Genomic DNA, 18776 nt, shown 5'->3' with positions numbered 1-18776 from the left:
GGGTGTTTGTTAGCAACTTCTACATGCATTTGCTAGAATACACCCATTTAATTTTTAGAAGGTGTGTTTTAGCAAGTTATAACTAAAAAGTAGTTAAATGCACCTTAAGGTGTAGCTTACTAAAACACTCTCACATAAAAACTAATGGGTGTGTTCTAGCAAATCCCTATATATATATATATATATATATATATATATATAACATATAAATTAATTGTCTATTTTTCTTAAGATATATCAAAAACACTAGAAGGACTTATAAATAGGAAAATAGGTAGTATAAAAAAAATCAAGAATTAAAATAATATGAAAAAGGAAAACATGTTAAAAGAGTCTCTAAACTCTAGGAATACATTGTGGCCATAGTTCATAGAAGTTCATTCAAATAAGACGATTTTTTTTTCCATCTTATGAGTTTTTTGTATGTTATATACAGTTTGGATTATAGAATCTAAAAGACGTAAAAAAAACACGCTAAAACATTACAGATTTTAGAATTTGAATAAAACACATAACCTCATAGAATGGGAAGAGTAATGGTTTTCCAAATAAAAACTTGGGCCTTGGGAATACAGCATATGCAACGATGTCATCTAAGATTAAATTTACAAGACAATAGTGAACCGTTGTTGCTACCAACAAATAATATCATGATTATGGTAGTTTTACTAAAAAAAGTCTTGATGAAGGTAATTATTGTGCTTTCTTCTGATATGAAAGGGAAAATATAATAATGATTAATGATTGTAATTGATGATATATTTGTGAGTGAGCTTATCATAATTGGAGTTAACCTCACAAGCACACATCAATAAGAATGTTGACTTTAGGCACTGAAATTCCATTAGAATGATTCCAGCTAACGGTAAATTTCCTCTTTAATTTGCCCACCATTGGGTGTCTATCAATGATTGTTAGAGTGCAATTTTGTAAATCTAAATTTGTTAGAGTATTTTATAAAAATTGATTATCACTTGTGCACCTAAATATTAACTCTTTAGTAATTAGAGGAATTGAGTTAATGATCATGCTAACAAATGGTATTTAAATCGGTTTGCAAAGTAATATTTCTCATATTATTTTAGAAATTACGTATATGTTCCCGTAAACTTAACTCAATTGATAAGGACATTGCATAATATATGTCGAATCAGGACTACTTAATAAAAAAAATCACATATTTAATGAAATCATGTCAAATCAAAATTGAATTAATAAATCTTACAAATACAATTTTCAGTTAATAGCAGCAAAGATGTCGATATGCATGAGTTTAAGTTTGAAATCAAAATTTTCCACTTCTCCAATCTTGATCCAACAATTTAAATGAGCAAGTGAGTTGGAAATGAATTTCATTATTCACAATAATTCACAATATGTATTCTAAATTATTTTAGTACACCATCAAATCATCAATGGATGATGATGAATTTGTCTCTTCTGGTTTAGACAGCTACTACTATGTGATATCCCAAAATCACAAATCCAACATTTCAATATACTAGTATTGATTGATACATAACTAACCAATAATTTAGATTCATTTCTTAAATCAATGATCCATTAATTCACCTACAGAATTTGGGGATTGCCACTCAATTATAAATTGAACTCTCATCTACTGACAAACTTCACAACATCAACCACTAATTACTTAAATCATAATTAGATTCTGATTTCCATTAATCAAAACATAAGTAAGGTCACATGCTTTATGCTAGCTAATCTTCCACTAATCTTGAGTGTTAATCACATTACTTCCAACAGTCTCCTCAATATTAGGGCCCATATTCACATTTTTAATGGACCCACCAAAATGGTTACAAAACTCTCTCTATATATCTATCTCTTTCTCTCTCATAGTCATCATATAATTCACCAATTTAACCACTAGTGCTTCAACCATTCAGCTCCTTTTCTGCCACTACTGCTACTACTGCTCCATGTTCTCTCATTACAACCATCACTGTTTTTTTTTTGTTATATAACAACCTCGTTGAATCTTAAACACATGACACCTCAACCATGATTCTTACCCTTAACTTTTTACCTTAAAAAGATTTCATTTTTATTTTTTTCATTCTCAAAAGTTTTTAAAGTTGAAAATTTTCTGTACCCTTTTCTTTATTTATATAGAGCTTTGTTCTGGTTTGTCATATACACTAAAAAGTTTGAAACTTTAACAATGTCTTCTTCTTCTCGTTATCCTATGAACAGTGTCTTGTTTTCTCTGCTGTTTCTTTTTGTGCTTGTTGCAAAAGTTAGCTTTTGCTTTTCTACCAAGGTAAATTCAAAACTAGTGTCTTTTTTATTGCTTTTTTGGTTTTGGTATTGGTTTGTGAATCACGGTGTTGAAATCTTGATTGAATTTCAGGTTTATGTAGTTTACATGGGAAGCAAAAGTTTGGAATACCCAGATGATATTTTGAAGGAAAATCATCAAATACTTGCTTCTGTTCATAGTGGAAGGTTAGAGATACTATTACTGTCTATGAAGCCCTGACACAAACACAAACACCTGATAGAGCACTATGACACTGACATAAACACGTCGACACTGTAAATATTTGAAAAAATGAATTAAGTGAATGTAATCACATGTATCAGTCTTGTGTCGGTCTTGCACACCGGACACGCTTTCAATCACAAGTGTCAGTGTTGCAGAGGTTACTATTAATACCAATTTGTAGTTTATTTATTAATATACTATTACTATTGTTTGAGATAAAAGAGATTTTATTTTTCATTTTTATGTTTTGAATGTTTTTGACAGCATTGAAGAAGCACAAGCTTCTCATATTTATAGCTATAGACATGGATTCAGAGGCTTTGCAGCTAAGCTCACTGATGAACAAGCTTCCAAAATTTCTAGTAAGTTTAGTTGTTTTTCTGTTTTTAATGCTGATTAAATCATTGTCCCTTACTACCACCTATGTCCTTAAATACAGGACCACATTGATTAAATCACAAGAGTTAAGAAAGTTGATAGTGTTATTAATGATTGCAGAAAAATATGTGATAGAATTAGGGATATTATTATGGTGGTAAAAATTTGAAAGATAAGGAAAATCTCAGGAGAATCCTATGTTTAGTTACTAAGGGAGGTGGTAGTATTTATTTTTGCTAGTTACTACTATACTAGTTTTGGTTTAGAAAGAATATAATGGCTTCTGTAACTTGAAAAATTTGAGCAGAAATGGAAGGAGTGGTTTCTGTTTTTCCAAATTCTAAAAGAAAGCTGCATACAACTCATTCATGGGATTTCATGGGACTTTTAGATGATCAAACCATGGAAACTCTTGGCTACTCAGTTAAAAATCAAGAAAATATCATCATTGGTTTCATTGATACTGGTGAGTATCTTTGTACTATTTTTAGTAAAGTTTCAGCCTTTATGATAAAGTTGATAACTTCAATGGCAAAAAGAAACACATTCATTCTCAAGTTCAGTTATTGTTCCATAATGTGGCATTTATTAATCGGTTCACAAGAATTTTCACTTCCACACTCATTTATTACTTCACTAGCTGAAAAACTATCACTTTATTTTGTCTGCTTTAGCTTTAGCATTATCATGTTTAAGGATACTAGTATGATTAATGGTAAAATCCAAAATTGGAACTTAAGGGTACTCTTGATTGGGAATTTGGGAGGCCCCTACTCTGAACCATGTGAATAACAAATTCACTTGAAGAGGAGTGAATTAGTACAAATCTATATATCACCAACATTTAAGATCGAAGGCATGTCTGGTGTACAACACATGTGTTTACATTCAATCACTTTCATTTTTATAAAGTATTACCGGTGTCTACATGTCATGATCAGTGTCATGTCGTGACTGGTGTCTATGTCGGTGTTTAATAGATACGGATGTCAGACATGACTACCTTAGAAAAAGGGAATATGTGGATATTCAGCAAATGAAAAAATTTGGAATTTTAATTACATCATTATGGCATTCAAATTCCTACTAATGAACTCTAAATATTTTTTTTTTATTCAACTCTTGTTCTGTTGTTGGTAAAATTACTGCATGATATGAAACTTACTATCGAAAACATCACATTGAGGAAAATGGTTTAGGCACTGCATGCTGAAAATGTTAATTAGTTGGATTTTGTTAGTAAACATGAATTTATCACAATGAGTTCTGTTAATAATAACCATGATTCACTAGGAATTTGGCCAGAATCTCCAAGTTTCAGTGACACCGACATGCCTGCAGTGCCACAAGGGTGGAAAGGTCATTGTCAATCAGGAGAAGCATTCAATGCCTCAACTTGCAACAGGTTTGTGGTTAACTGTTGCCCTCAATATTTCCTTTCATGACTTCACATGAATTAGTTTTCAGAAGGGTTTTAAATAAAGGTCTGCTACCACAATATTGACTGTAGCGTAATGGTTTTTTATGTTAATGCGACGATTGAGCCTGCATGGGCCTCATTGCTCTAAAATATCAAAGGTCGTGGCACAACCGCGACCGCTATTTAAAGTACTGGTTTCAATTTGTTTCACCTTCATTGATTGATGATTTACTTATGGAATAGGAAAGTGATAGGAGCAAGATACTATAAGAGTGGATATGAAGCAGAGGAAGAGTCAAATGCAAAAATCTCATTCAGATCAGCTAGGGACAGCACAGGTCATGGTAGCCATACAGCTTCAATAGCTGCAGGGAGATATGTACAAAACATGAATTATAAAGGACTAGCAAGTGGAGGTGCAAGGGGAGGTGCACCTATGGCTAGAATTGCTGTGTACAAAACATGTTGGGATTCAGGTTGCTATGATGTGGACTTGCTAGCTGCATTTGATGATGCTATAAGAGATGGTGTTCACATTTTGTCTCTATCTCTTGGTGCTCAATCACCACAAGGAGATTATTTCAATGATGCTATATCTATAGGGTCATTTCATGCTGCAAACCGTGGAGTGCTTGTTGTTTCATCTGCTGGAAATGAAGGAAATCTTGGTTCTGCTACCAACCTTGCACCTTGGATGCTTACTGTTGCTGCTGGCTCAACTGATAGGGATTTCACTTCTGATATCATATTAGGAAATGGTGCTAAAATCACGGTAATTTGAAGTGCTTTCATAATTACACTTTTAGGCCCCGTTTGGATAAACAGCTTATTAAGTGTCTCATATAAGGGCATTTGTATAAGCTATTTCTGTAACAAAAGATAAAATAAAATAAAATTGTTTATGTGTAAGCTATAAGTTGTTTTCATAAGTTATCTTAGAGAGCTTATGGAAATAGCAGAAAACAGCTTAAGTACTTATGTCAGTAGATAAGTTGAAATAAGTCAATACAAATAGGCCTTAGGGTAATAAGTTAAAAGACAAACTATTACTAACCCATTTTAAGGTAATTTGTTGCACACCATGAGGAACCTTATTATTTTTATGTGATTGGATCAGGGTGAAAGTCTAAGTCTCTTTGAAATGAATGCCTCCACAAGGATAATTTCAGCTTCTGAAGCATTTGCAGGATATTTCACTCCTTACCAATCCAGGTGAAGCAAGGTACTTAAATGTTAGAACTAACAAAAAAATCAATGCAAAATGATGCCTTTTAAACTTATATTATATTTGGTTTGTAGTTACTGTCTAGAGAGTTCTTTGAATAAAACAAAGACCAAAGGGAAGGTTCTTGTTTGTAGACATGTAGAGCGTTCAACAGAATCAAAAGTGGCAAAGAGCAAAATAGTGAAAGAAGCTGGTGGAGTTGGCATGATACTTATTGATGAGACAGATCAAGATGTTGCTATCCCATTTGTGATCCCTTCAGCTATTGTTGGAAAGAAAAAAGGACAAAAGATTCTATCCTATCTCAAGACTACACGGTTTGTTTATAGTTTGCAAATTACCTATACTTTTATGGACCTAAATCCTCTACAAGTACAGCTTGGTACTGTAGAGGTAGGGACCCATTAGATTTAGAAATTTCTCTCTCTAAATCTAATGCTGCCTACAGCTGACACATGATACTGCAGCTATAGAGGGTCCAATTTCTACTGTTAGTGCTATTATCCAAAGTCTAACTTCACATTCTGTTATATGTTGAACAGTAAACCTATGTCAAAGATATTAAGAGCAAAGACAGTAATAGGAGCTCAATCTGCGCCGCGTGTAGCGGCATTTTCTTCTAGAGGTCCTAATGCATTAAACCCTGAAATTTTGAAGGTGGAATTCTTATTTATGTGCAAATGAATTACCATATTTTATCTTATCCTTCTTTACAATATTGATCTTTTTTTTTTACTTCTTCGTTGGACTTCTACCGAGAATTAGTTGATGAAGTATCAGCTTAGCAGTAAAAGTTTGACCTTGTAACCCTAAGAGAAGGAGTTTAAATCCTCTCAATGGCGGTTGTAAAATGACGATTAGTTCTAACTGTAATACTGTTATTTTCTATGTAGCCTGATATCACAGCTCCAGGACTAAATATTCTTGCAGCATGGTCTCCAGTTGCTGGAAACATGTTCAACATTCTGTCAGGAACTTCCATGGCTTGTCCTCATGTAACTGGAATTGCAACCTTAGTCAAAGCTGTTCATCCTTCATGGTCTCCATCTGCTATCAAGTCGGCCATCATGACAACTGGTATTACATTACATACTCATATTAATATCATTTTCCAATACCTGCATTGATCTAAATCTAATTAGATACTCATCTGAATAAACAAAGTGAAACAAAAATCCTAATAGGATTAAATTTCATTTGTCACTTAATTGGTACAATTCTAGACAGTGAGAACTGCACTGTATCACCAAAAAGAAAGCAAAATACATAAACGTTTCAATTCACTTGTGATTTTCAACCGAAGTTGTTGCGATATTTGATATTGAAGAGAATCGCAGTCATTGAATTATATATTATTCATTTCCTCTCAAGAAACTAATTGTGAATTTTTTATTATGCAGCTACAATCCTAGATAAGCGCCACAAACCGATCAGTGTAGATCCGGAACAAAAAAGGGCTAATGCATTTGATTATGGATCAGGGTTTTTGAACCCTGCAAGAGTTCTTGATCCTGGTCTAATCTATGATTCTGAGCCAACAGATTTCATTACATTCCTATGTTCACTTGGTTATGATCAAAGATCACTCCATCTTGTTACAAGAGACAACAGCACTTGTAAAAGCAAAATCACCACTGCATCAAACCTCAACTATCCATCTATTTCAGTTCCTAATCTCAAAGACAACTTTTCAGTTACAAGGGTTGTGACTAATGTTGGAAAAGCAACAATTATATATAATTCTATAGTTTCTGCTCCGCCTGGTGTTAATGTCACCGTTGTGCCGAACCGGTTAGCGTTCACAAGAATTGGTCAGAAAATCAAGTTCAGTGTGAATTTCAAAGTAACTTCTTCTTCAAAAGGATACAAATTTGGATTCTTGTCATGGACAAATAGAAGGTTACAAGTTACTAGTCCTTTGGTTGTAAAGGTTGGTTAGATAACAATGATTGTAAATATCAATATATTAGCTTAAGGGCTTTGAGTATGTTATTATAATCAATAGAACAATCACAAATCATTCATACTGAAAAATCATGATGTAGATTAGATTATATCAATGCCAAAATTGTGTTAGGTGTATGATTGGAGAAGTAACAGTTACCTAAAATAAATCTAAAGAAATCTTGTATTTAAGGCATGAAATGAAATTACTATGACATTCATTATTATTTGTCAGTTTTCTGCAGCAAGTTGATTATACAGTATTTTGAGATGAAAAACACCTGTCTAAATCCTATTTTCGTTTATATTATATACTATTGGATTTTGGCAACAATGTTGCACAATTTCACATGTTTCATTTTTAATTGATTTAATTACCGTAGAGTTGCATAAATATATCAATAAATGGCAAATTTGTAGACCCAATTACAAACCTTTTATTTAAAAATAAATAAAACAATTAGAAAATAGCTAAATAATTCAAAGAAATTTAGATTAATACACTTTGGTCATTACAAGAAAAAAAATATATCTTAACCAAGTAATGCAAGTCAGATAGGTTGCAGAGACATTTGATATGTTGGAGCGCAGATTCGAACATGTAACTCCACACTTTCTAACGTTTAGTGTGTGTAAGTTCATTGCTAGATTATTTAAAATCAAAATAAAATATTGCAAATCAGTTGCATTACATCCCGACAAACAAACGAATGTCTGTTTTTTGGTCGACATACAGCTCAAAAAACTAGCAAAAAGGTTGAAGCTCAAGCCAGGTTTTTATTTTAATGGCCTCAAGCCAGGGTTGTGGACATTCTTTAGTAAATTTTCTCAATCTCGTATATGAAAATTACATTTTAAACTCTCCATGCACTCCTTGGTTGCAATGTTGCATAAAATATCTAAGGATTTTTGTTTTAATCCACCAACTTTATGTTAATACTAAATTTTGGTCCTTAAGTTTAAAAAATAACTTTCTTGTACCAATGTCCTTTTTGTACTCCAAGTGTCTTGGAAAATGTGACATCTAAGGTGTAGTATGTGAAAATGTTACTACTTTCGGGGACAAATTGAATAACAGACAGCAAATTGAATAACAGAATATTTAGTTTGAATTATAATGTATATATATTTATATCAGCAGGAGTAAAAAGGGTTAATTAATAATATATACAAAATCCCACTATACATCTTAGATCCATCTAACAAAACAATACAATATACTCAGCCTGATTGATCAAGGTAATTGATAGATGACAGTACATTTAGAAAAGAATATTGTGCACATGGTCAATCCAGTGCACTAAAGGCTGTGAATACTCTTATTTACCTAGAGCTAGAGCTACCATGACTATCTGGTCTCTCCTTGTTTGGTCGTTCATCTTGAATTTCTTCTAAATCTTCATGCTCAATTGCTCTTCCAGCTTGTTGTTTCCAATATGTAACCAACTTCTTTAATCGCGCAATTTCTTTTGAACTAACATTTTTGCTGGGGTCATTCACAATCGATCTTACTCGTGATGCGTACCTATAAAAAAAAGCATAATAGAGTGCTGTTAGAACATGAGAGAATTTTAGCTGAAACAAACTAAAACAATTTCTAAAGGCTGATTGTATGTTTGGACTGACGGCAGGATTGTTAGAATCACATTGAACCACCACGATTTTGGCAAAAGTTGCACTTTCGAGCTTCAACAAAATTACAGTATCGCCGTGATTTTACCAAATCTACATGCAACCCAAACATACACCAAGTATGTATTTGGCAGCAAAAAACTATTTTTATTTCCATGTTATGTTTCACTTTTAATTGCAGAACTGTCATCTTATTTTCAATTTGCTTCGTATTTTTAAAGATTTATACAATGAAGATAGCTAGTGGAAATGAAAATAGAAACATTTTCTCAAACCAAATAGACCCTAAGCTTTTTCAAGTTAAAAAATAATAAGAAGAAAATAAGCATAACAAATAACATACATGAGAGAGTTATGAGTCTCATCCAAGCTTGATTCTATTGGAGAGACATTGACAAACATGAGAGTTTTGGCATTACCACCAAGTGAATCACTCATCAACATAGTTAACTTGTGATTCCTGTAAGGTGTGTGTTGGCCACCAGAAGATAAAGCACTTATAACATCTCCAAGTGCTGATAAGGATTTGTTGATACTTTGTGCTTCTTTGAGTTGACTACCCATAGAACCGGACTTTTTCACTCTTTCTGAACCAGCAAGATCAACAAAACTCAGCTGCAAGTTAAATCAACATAAAATAAGTTAATGTGCGTAACAGTATTGTGATAATACCTTGAGCTCAAGAAACAATCAATACTCCACATTGTTACTTTTTTTGGTCGTGTTCGGGGTTCGAACCCCAGACCTTGCATATATTATGCATTGTCCTTACCAACTGAGCTAAGCTCACAGGGACACTCCACATTGTTACTGAACAATGAAGAAATATTTTACGCTAACATAATGATATACTCATTTTTTGGCGCTTTCTTTACATATATTTAAAAGGTCTTAAAAAATTGATAAACCAATAATACCATTGTGTAGATCAAAGGGAAAAATTTGTAAATACCTTTCCCCTTGCAACTGACTGACTTTGAAGGTTGGTACTTTCAACTACTATTGAAAGAATGAGATGAGACCTCGAACTTTCTTCATTCATTTGTGTCCCAGATATATGTCGTCGCTCAGAACCCTTTTGTATTATATAATTCAATTCTTCAATTGTGGAAATTGACATCACTGTCACATTTTCCACAACGACCATTCCCTAACATCAATGAATTAAAAATGAAACTATTATGATCAAGAGTCTAGAACTTATTTTGAAATATCTGACAGCCTACTTAAACACTTGCTCGAAAATATGGTTAAGTAATATGTGAAGAATGTTAAGCAACTAGTCAAAATTAAGCAAACAGATGGACATCTTTAAATCATTTTTCGTGACCAATGGTAAATGGTTTGTACTCAAGTAACAAAATTATTTGCAAATGGAAAATCACAATGACGACATACGGATCATTACCGTTGAATCCTTCTTGATATCCAATCGAGAATGCTTTGCATTCTTAGGTAACAGAAGATCTATTAGGGTATCTTGATATAATTCCACCATGTATGCCTGCATTGTTAACACAAGAGAAATCAACATAGGATAATAAGCAGAGTATTATTTAACTCTTGTGATTGGTAGTTGTGAAAATCACACAATTTAGAGACTAAAAATTAAATTCTTTAATCGTTTACCTATTGAATTTTTTTAAGTATAACCACTTGATCTAATGACATGAAAATTTTCAACTTGAGACTAGAAATGAAATTTGATTCTTATCCATTTCAGAAATATTACCTTCAAGGAAAAGGAATACTTGTTACTATCTCTCCTTAAAATTCTAAAAAGTTCAGCAATTGCACGAGGTGTAAGACCGGGGTTGTCTTCTGATCCATAGATTGTGAATGTCTTTCCAGAGCCAGTTTGACCGTAAGCAAATATGCACACATTATAACCATCAACAGCAGATTGCACCAAATACTGCAGAACAAATTGTGAAGAAATTAGTAATGAGTTTTAGGCTTAATTATGATCTATAAGTTGCATAGTAAGGCTTACCCTTGTATCCTCAAATACAGTTTCTTGAGTGGCATCACCACCAAAAACACGATCATATATATACTGTTTTGGATTATCATCTTTCCAGAGAAACTCAACAGTAAATTCATCTACCGCAGTAACAGCTTCTCTTTCTTTCTCAGAAACCTCTTTTTCACTGATAGGTCTTAGCCGACAATAAACCCTGATCTTGCCTTTCATGTCTAATAAAACAAGTTGAAAGGTTAAATACAGATCAGGCATGTAAATATTTCAAAACATTCAAATAGATCTGGTCAATTACCTTCTATTACATTAAAATATCGTTTTCTTAAAACTTGTTCTTCTTTATAAAGACCTTCCATTTCGGCTAGTTGAGCTCTTTGCATCTTCAATATGGAAGCTGTCTGTTCATTCTTTCTATCAATGTCCTGGACAAATAAACAGACAAAAGAGTTGATATGTTTTTTTAACTGACAAGATAATGAAAAATAAATAAAACATTGAAACAGGCATGTGTTATTCTAGGTCTGAATTATTCAAGTAAAAAGTTACATAAGAGTTTAAACCTCTTTCATTTCTCGCAGTTCTTCCAGTTCCTTGAAATTATTTTGCAATGCAGACAATTCAGAGTCCTTGACTGAAATAATAGACTTAGCAGCCATTAATTCTTGTCTATACCCTTCTATCTTTCTTTCCAGGTCATACACTTCAGACTTCACAGCTTTGCGTTCTTGCTCAAGCTTCCGTAGTAGAGAACTACTCTGCATTACAAAAACCATCATTATCTTAATCTTATAGTTTTATAATTTTGAATAATGATTTGTATCTTCTGTGTTACCTCTTCAGAATTCCTCTTCTCAAGCACAGATAGCTTCTGTTCCAAAATCGCCTTTTCACTTCTCAAGGTTTTGATAGTTTCTTCAGCCGAATCCAGCTCACCTTTACAATATTTTAGCTCATATTTAAGCTTTTGTAGCACCTATTAATACCATTGAAGTCCACGTTTTATAAATCCAAAGTCAACCAACAACAATAATAATAAAATAATTGATATTGTAAGCATGAATAATAGTTTCATACAGTAGGTATATCTTACTTGGTTGTTTGTTTCAACGAGATCCTTTTTGGAAGTGCTCTCTATAGCCTGGTAGATTGCATATGGTTATTAACACAGACTAGTAACTAAAAGATAAAATATGATTCATTTGAAGTCAAGAACTTTACCTGTAGCGCCTGATCTTTTTTATTGCATAGTGACCTAAGTCTTTCACAGTCACTTGTAACTGCTTGAAGATTTTGCTTATTAGCTTTTAATGATTCCTTCAAACCCTCCAATTGTTCTTGCATTTTTACTTCCTTTTCTTGCTTCTCATGCAAATCTTTATGCAACTAGTCAAGACAATTTAAAGTTATAACTAATCGACTAAAACACATTAATTAGACATCCCAATCATATATGATATGAACATAACAAGTCTCTTAATTGTATGCAAAATATAATCAGTACCAAAATTCAACTTTGACAAGCCAAAGCTAAACAAATAAATACGACCATGTATCAAAGCATAAAATACTTAATTATTCAGTTTGGTGTTTGATGCACAAATTTCATAACATGTTATATTATACATTAGAAGAACTTTAGACTTACTTGATCAGCACTTCTTTGAGATTCTTCAACAAGTTTTGATAAATCTTGAATGCGCTTCTCATATGATTCTAAATTAGGAGGCTTTGAATTGATAGAAGCATCTCCATTCAAAGAACTACCGCCACTAGAAGATCGTGCTTTCGAATAGCGGCGCAGCATTACATCATTTATATGTGTCTGAAGAGCTACACAAATTTCTTCACCCTACAACGAAGCGAAACAACGCCAGTGAGTAAAAATAATTTCAAAACACTCGAGAGCTTGTATGGTGTTAAGAAAGGTGCTATACCTGCTTGGTTTCAAACTGGAATATGTGAAGAACACCTGCTACTCGCATTTTGAAAAAGACTGCTGAATTGCTGCTTCCAAATTGCATTATGTCTCTCAACTCAGCCGAGTGCAAATATTCCTTAGGAACTGGACGAAAAAAATGAATCTATAGACAATTGATTAAGAAAAAGCACACAATTAAAAGCATGGTTCATTTTTCTAATATTAAATAATAATATAACTTGATCAGTTTATATTTATGCTGAATCATGCATACCCCTCTTTTATTGATTCCAATTATTATTCGTCCAGGCAATAGTCCAATAGGATCATCAATCTTGCGAACGTTGAAGAAAACTGAATTCCCATAAGGGAGTGCTCTCAATATACGCAGAAATTGTTGTCTTGCATCATCTTTTGTCTGATGCTCCTATGAGAAGAGAAAAAAAAAACATTGTATCAGTGAAAATAAAAGAAAAGAAATTTGCAAGTACATACTCAAGAATTATAAAGCACATGCTAGAAGCAAATATCAACTTTCCAAATTCAAAAGAAACGCATAAGTAAAAAAAGACAGAAATTACATAAACAATGAAGGAATGTAATTAGGGAAAAAACTTTTTTGCGGGAGTTAGAAAATACATTTAACATGTGCTTATTGTGTAAATAAAACTTGCTACAAATTAGGGATTTAATTGATCCTCCCTAAGATATATTCTTGGGATTATAAATACACTCATTCCGTGCGTAGTCATATATACAAAAACAATTAACAACTCAGCTTTATCTCAGCTATTTATCAAAGGTAATATATATACATGGTTTTCCCCATACCAATGAACGATATCTAGAGAGAATATCAAACTCCCATTCACGTTTTGCTCGTGTCATTGAAATTTGTCTGGGAAGGAATCGCTCCAGAAGTGAATTCCAGTTGCTGAGAAGCACAGATTACAAACGTAATAAGAAATAGAATTTGACAAGTTCACCCACGTGGAGAAAATTTAAAAAGCACTAAACATTGCTACAAGATATTTACTTGCAAAATGAACATTGTAAATGACTTACGTGCATGATTCAGGTGTGCTAACAAATCCAATCTCAGCCAAGATTTGTAATGCAGAAAGCTGAGCAGCATCATCTTTTCCAACAGGATAATTACCCAAAATATAATCATGTTGCATCTGTAACAACGCATTCAACATCAACAAATCTATGAGCTTGAAGGTATTTGCAGCTTCATAGTTAAACTAAATATGCTTTCAATCATTTGTTAGTTTTCATATAATGACAATGCCTACTTGTACATAGGACAACTGCACAAACATCGGATCTGTCACGGCTTCATCTGACTCTCGAAATAACTTTTTCTTGAATATCAGTTTACAGTGCAAGATTTCTCCTTTACTTCGATCTTTTGCTGCTCTAAATTCCGTCAAGAGATCCCCAATATATTTGTTATCATCTAATCCAATGTACTCCTCTGAGCAACAACAATAGAAACCATTAGACTAATAAATTAAGCTAGGATATAGCACTGCCACATAACAATTGAGGGGAGAGTGAAAATGGCATACCGTTCACAGGATCAGGTGATTTGGAACTTGTAACAACTTTACGACATTCAAACAGACTAAAGCTAGAGTATGTTGACAGTTTAATGAGCCCCGCAAGTTCCTAGAGTAAACATGTCGAGTAAGCAACAAAAAGATATATACACAAAAGAAATTATGGTATCAAGAACTTCACACAGAAGCATACAAACTAAAACAAAATACATTTTTTTAACACATACTTAGATTTCCTCCTACGGATGAGAGGACTTCAAGAAAGTATTTTAATATCTAACCAACACAGGCCAATTTTCATGCAGCCACATAAAAGAACGATGTCTGGACGGTGGCTATTGAGGTAAACAGCAGTGCTATTTTATGTAGTTGACTATATAAAGTGGGCCAGCATGACCAGTGGGTAAACCCCTAAAAAAAGTGAAAAATTGTCGAACTAAAATGTTCTATTACCGAATCAAATCTAAATAATTTCTATATATTTATAATGATTTGTACAAATAGATTTACAGGAGAAACTAGTACTGAAATCCTTGGATTTTAGTATCTACAGATAGCAATTATGAAAGTCTAATAATAATGATGATGGTGGTGGTGGTGGTGATGATGATGATGATGATGGTGACTAATACCCTTTTTCTAGTTCAAGCCTCAAGTCTTATTCAATTTGTAGAACTTTGAAATTGGATACATATGGATAACCTTCATTACATTGAGTAGATTTTGTCAAGAAACTTCTCTTACTTCTCCTTATCATGTTCATTGAACTCATTCGTAGTCTTGAGTCCTATCTATTTCACATTTCACTTACTTGAATTTTCAATCTCCATAATATTTTGAATATATTTACATTAGTTATAAATGCATGCAAATCCAAACAGAAGCATGATATGATATAAGAGTTTGAAAGAACCTCGACAGCATCAGCAACTGTTGTTGACATGTCATATGTAATTTCTTCAAAAGTTTCATCTAAGAAGAACACTATAGTTGTAAGCTTCCTCCCAGTCAACAAAGCTTCAATCTCTTCTCGCCCAGGTATTATATGTCTAGGACCAGCCTTAACAGAACGCTTCAAAGCATTAAACGTATTTAACGCAAGGGCTTGGATCTCAGAATCAGTAGCTACATCATTTGCTATGTTATGAACGTATTCTGACAGATAAATGGCAATGTCTTTACTTGGAGACATAGAGGATGCACATACATACATAAGCTCCCATGATTTGATCAAGTATTGCCTATTTTTAAGACAACAAAAATCAAGAAAATACCAAGAAAAGATGAAACAGGACACTCAACACAACACTATATATTAAAGCTGCATACCTATCAGGGTTATTTCTTGTTTGTTTTGATATCTGAACAAAAAGCTCGTCTCGGAGTTCTGCGCGTTTCAAACTTTGCTTGTATAGTTTGCCGACAAGCTCAACTCGTTCATCCAAGCTTAATGGAGTTGTGCAATCAGACGAATCAACTCCAATATATTTCAAAATTATCTGGAATAACTTTGTCGCTCGACTTACTAAATCACCATTAATTTTAAGCAGCGCTGTTGGTATTGGATCCTACAGGAATCAGTTTGTTAGCTCTTTATAGGTTAAAAAGAATTTTCAGTATTTAATTTGAATTTTTATTACCTTTTGAAAAGACAGCATGTCCTCAAATGTAAATTTTTCACGAGCTTGGGGATCTGAAGATCTTTTAGAAAAAAATCCACGTTTCCCAGCAGATTGAATTTGTTTATGCATCAGCTTTAAAAATCCATCCACCTATGACAAATAATATTAACAGAAAATTGACAATATCAAATGCTAATGCACATAAAACAAGGAACTAAAATCCATTATTGATTTAGGTAATTAGTCAAACTGCTCCATGAGACACATAACTGACAATGAAAAACAGAAATTATTAAGACAGACCATAGTTTATATCTAGATTAAAATATAAACTTTCTAACCTGAAATCTGTCGATTAAGGGTATAGCTCCAGCGAGTTCTGCTGGAACAGTCATAGACAGAGTAGACGGTGTGCTGCAAAAACAAACCAAATAAAGATTTTCAAAATTACTATTATTCAAAAAATACACATAATAATACGAGATTTTACTAAATAAAGATTTTCAGACTAAAATTGTCATCATTTTAAAATTTACAATACATAGCTAACACAAAGAATGGTATGATACTCATTACTCACGGTGTTGCCAAATTTGAGCTATCACTATCATAGCCATCAGCATTGTTAGCAGCAGCATGGTTGTTCACATTGGTATTCTCATTGCCATTGTTAGAGCTAAAAGAAGATCTGCTTGTCATAGGATTTTGAGCCATGGATGGTGGCCTATCAATGATCATTTTAATTTCTGATCATCTTAACATCACATATTAGCATTGCTTATCCTTCAACTTCTTCCACTGCATAGCAAAAATCCAAGACACAAGTTCAAACAACAAATTTAAAAAACTAAAAAGCAACCCATTTAAGCTATGTTTTTTTTGTCTTCACCCTCCGGTTCCCAAAGGAAATGAACTCTGCTAATCCAGAGTTCGGTCAGGAGGTAAGTAAAGGTTTGACCAAGTTTGAATTCAGATACTCTCAATCAATTTGTCATTGACTGAAACTCATTAACCACTTGAGCTATATAATTAGTGTAAATGAATTGAAAACTGAAAAAACCTCTTCAAACATAAGCATTAAGCAGACATGAATCAAATGAAGTGCATGAACATAACATAACTAATAAAATCATCAAAACAAAAATCCCATTAGTCAAATTTGTGAAATAAGCAAAAAAAAAATGGTGAAGGGAAAAACAAAGACAAACCCAGAAACCAAAATGCTTCAAACATCAAACAAGGAAGCATAAGATCGGAAAAAGTCAGAAACTTTGAAAAGCCAAGCATTAACAGGTACATTAACTTTACAATTAGCACTGACCCAGTTGAGCATTGACTGTGAAATTGAGATAAGAGAGTGATAGAAATAAAAGGGTCACAGAAACTAAGAGCTAACAAATGAAAATGAAAATAAAAAACCAACCTTTGAAAAACAGAAATGGAAGAGAACAACAATGGTGTCTGTCTGGAAAGAGGTTGTCTTAGAGAGAGAGATCTAAGAGAAAGTGATGGATTTGTGAAGAGTGAGAGAAACGAGGAAAGAGAGCTGAATGAGAAGGAGAAGAAGAAGAAGAAGAAGAAGAGAGAGTTGAGAGAAGAGAAACACAGAAAGTCACATGTGCGTTATAAATGCCAAACAACCCTTTCTTTGCTTTCAAAATATCAAAAATTTCACTATCAAAATTACTTTTTTATTGTTTAAACCGAATATCTTTGCGCCTAATTGGATAGATTAATTTTTCGAGCCGGTTTGAATCTCAATGTGGTTAAAACTCTCGCTCAAAAAACATTGTATTTGGAATTACATTGAACAACGACCAAACGCATGTCTAGGCTGATGTTAGGATCTCCAGCTTCTTAAAAATCACCGGCATTGGGATGCGTTTCCAAACGTCAAACCAAATAGGTTTTGTTTTATGTTTTCACAATTTTTTAGTGATTAACTCATGAAGGAATTGGTTAAACAAAAACTAAAAAAAAAAAAAATGAAGGTTTAAGATTTGGAATTTAGCATGAAGTTTCTATTTGGTTTTGTTGTTTTGGTACATGGAGAATTGGAGATAAAGAAAGAGGGGAAAAATTAGACTTGTAATATCCCACTCGTCGGTATTGGATTATCACCAATCGAATGTGTCCGAGGACATATGTTCAAGGAAAACAAGTACGATGAAGAATGTTTTACGAAGCAATGTCAGTTAAGCACGGGTTAACCATCAGTGTCAGTATAAACGCGATTAAGACCAAGAGCATTTCAGTATTTTCACACAAGGAGTATAAAAGCATGTTTGGTCACAATTATTCATTATGTATTGAGCTATGCATGTTGCTGTGAATCACTAGGTGAGTTCTTAGAATAGTTTACCACCTTTGGGTTGTGCATTTCTAGTAAGAAAACATGAATCTATGTTAAGTTTAGAATAGTTATGATTTTGTACCCAAATGTCAATCTTGTTGTTTATATGTTGAAATTGCCATGAAATGTGTTAATTACTGTGTGTGCGTCTATATATATATATATATATATATATATATATATATATATATATATATATGTTGCTAGATGAATATGGTGCATTGCTGGA

The 18776-nt window shown here is 33.0% G+C and overlaps 2 protein-coding genes across 2 annotated transcripts; one reads left to right on the top strand and one right to left on the bottom strand.

Annotated features, from left to right (window-relative positions):
• The first annotated feature begins 1870 nt into the window (after positions 1–1870).
• LOC11438003 (subtilisin-like serine-protease S) lies at positions 1871–7703 on the top strand. The gene is made up of 11 exons (XM_003628991.4): positions 1871–2284; positions 2375–2469; positions 2774–2871; positions 3195–3353; positions 4181–4292; positions 4551–5079; positions 5425–5519; positions 5607–5849; positions 6075–6189; positions 6426–6609; positions 6933–7703. The coding sequence occupies exons 1-11, from the start codon at positions 2186–2188 to the stop codon at positions 7469–7471; spliced, it is 2268 nt and encodes a 755-aa protein (XP_003629039.1). The 5' UTR covers positions 1871–2185; the 3' UTR covers positions 7472–7703.
• Positions 7704–8562: 859 nt separating this feature from the next.
• Positions 8563–17827, bottom strand: LOC11418555 (kinesin-like protein KIN-14E). Its single transcript, XM_003628990.4, has 24 exons — positions 17618–17827; positions 16775–16992; positions 16536–16608; positions 16213–16344; positions 15902–16140; positions 15486–15813; positions 14582–14681; positions 14306–14487; positions 14073–14188; positions 13839–13941; positions 13282–13434; positions 13024–13170; positions 12735–12938; positions 12308–12472; positions 12180–12227; positions 11922–12062; positions 11650–11844; positions 11385–11511; positions 11102–11304; positions 10841–11023; positions 10517–10612; positions 10061–10258; positions 9452–9723; positions 8563–9001 (listed from the first exon to the last, which is right to left on the bottom strand). Exons 2-24 carry the CDS (start codon positions 16930–16932, stop codon positions 8800–8802), a joined length of 3765 nt encoding a protein of 1254 aa, XP_003629038.2. The 5' UTR covers positions 16933–16992; positions 17618–17827; the 3' UTR covers positions 8563–8799.
• Between the last annotated feature and the right edge of the window lie 949 nt (positions 17828–18776).

This window comes from Medicago truncatula, chromosome 8 (genome assembly GCF_003473485.1).
Source record: "Medicago truncatula cultivar Jemalong A17 chromosome 8, MtrunA17r5.0-ANR, whole genome shotgun sequence".
Classification (NCBI taxonomy): Eukaryota; Viridiplantae; Streptophyta; class Magnoliopsida; order Fabales; family Fabaceae; genus Medicago; species Medicago truncatula.
Note: the sequence above shows the minus strand (reverse complement) of the source record. Positions and strands in the feature narration are given on the sequence as shown.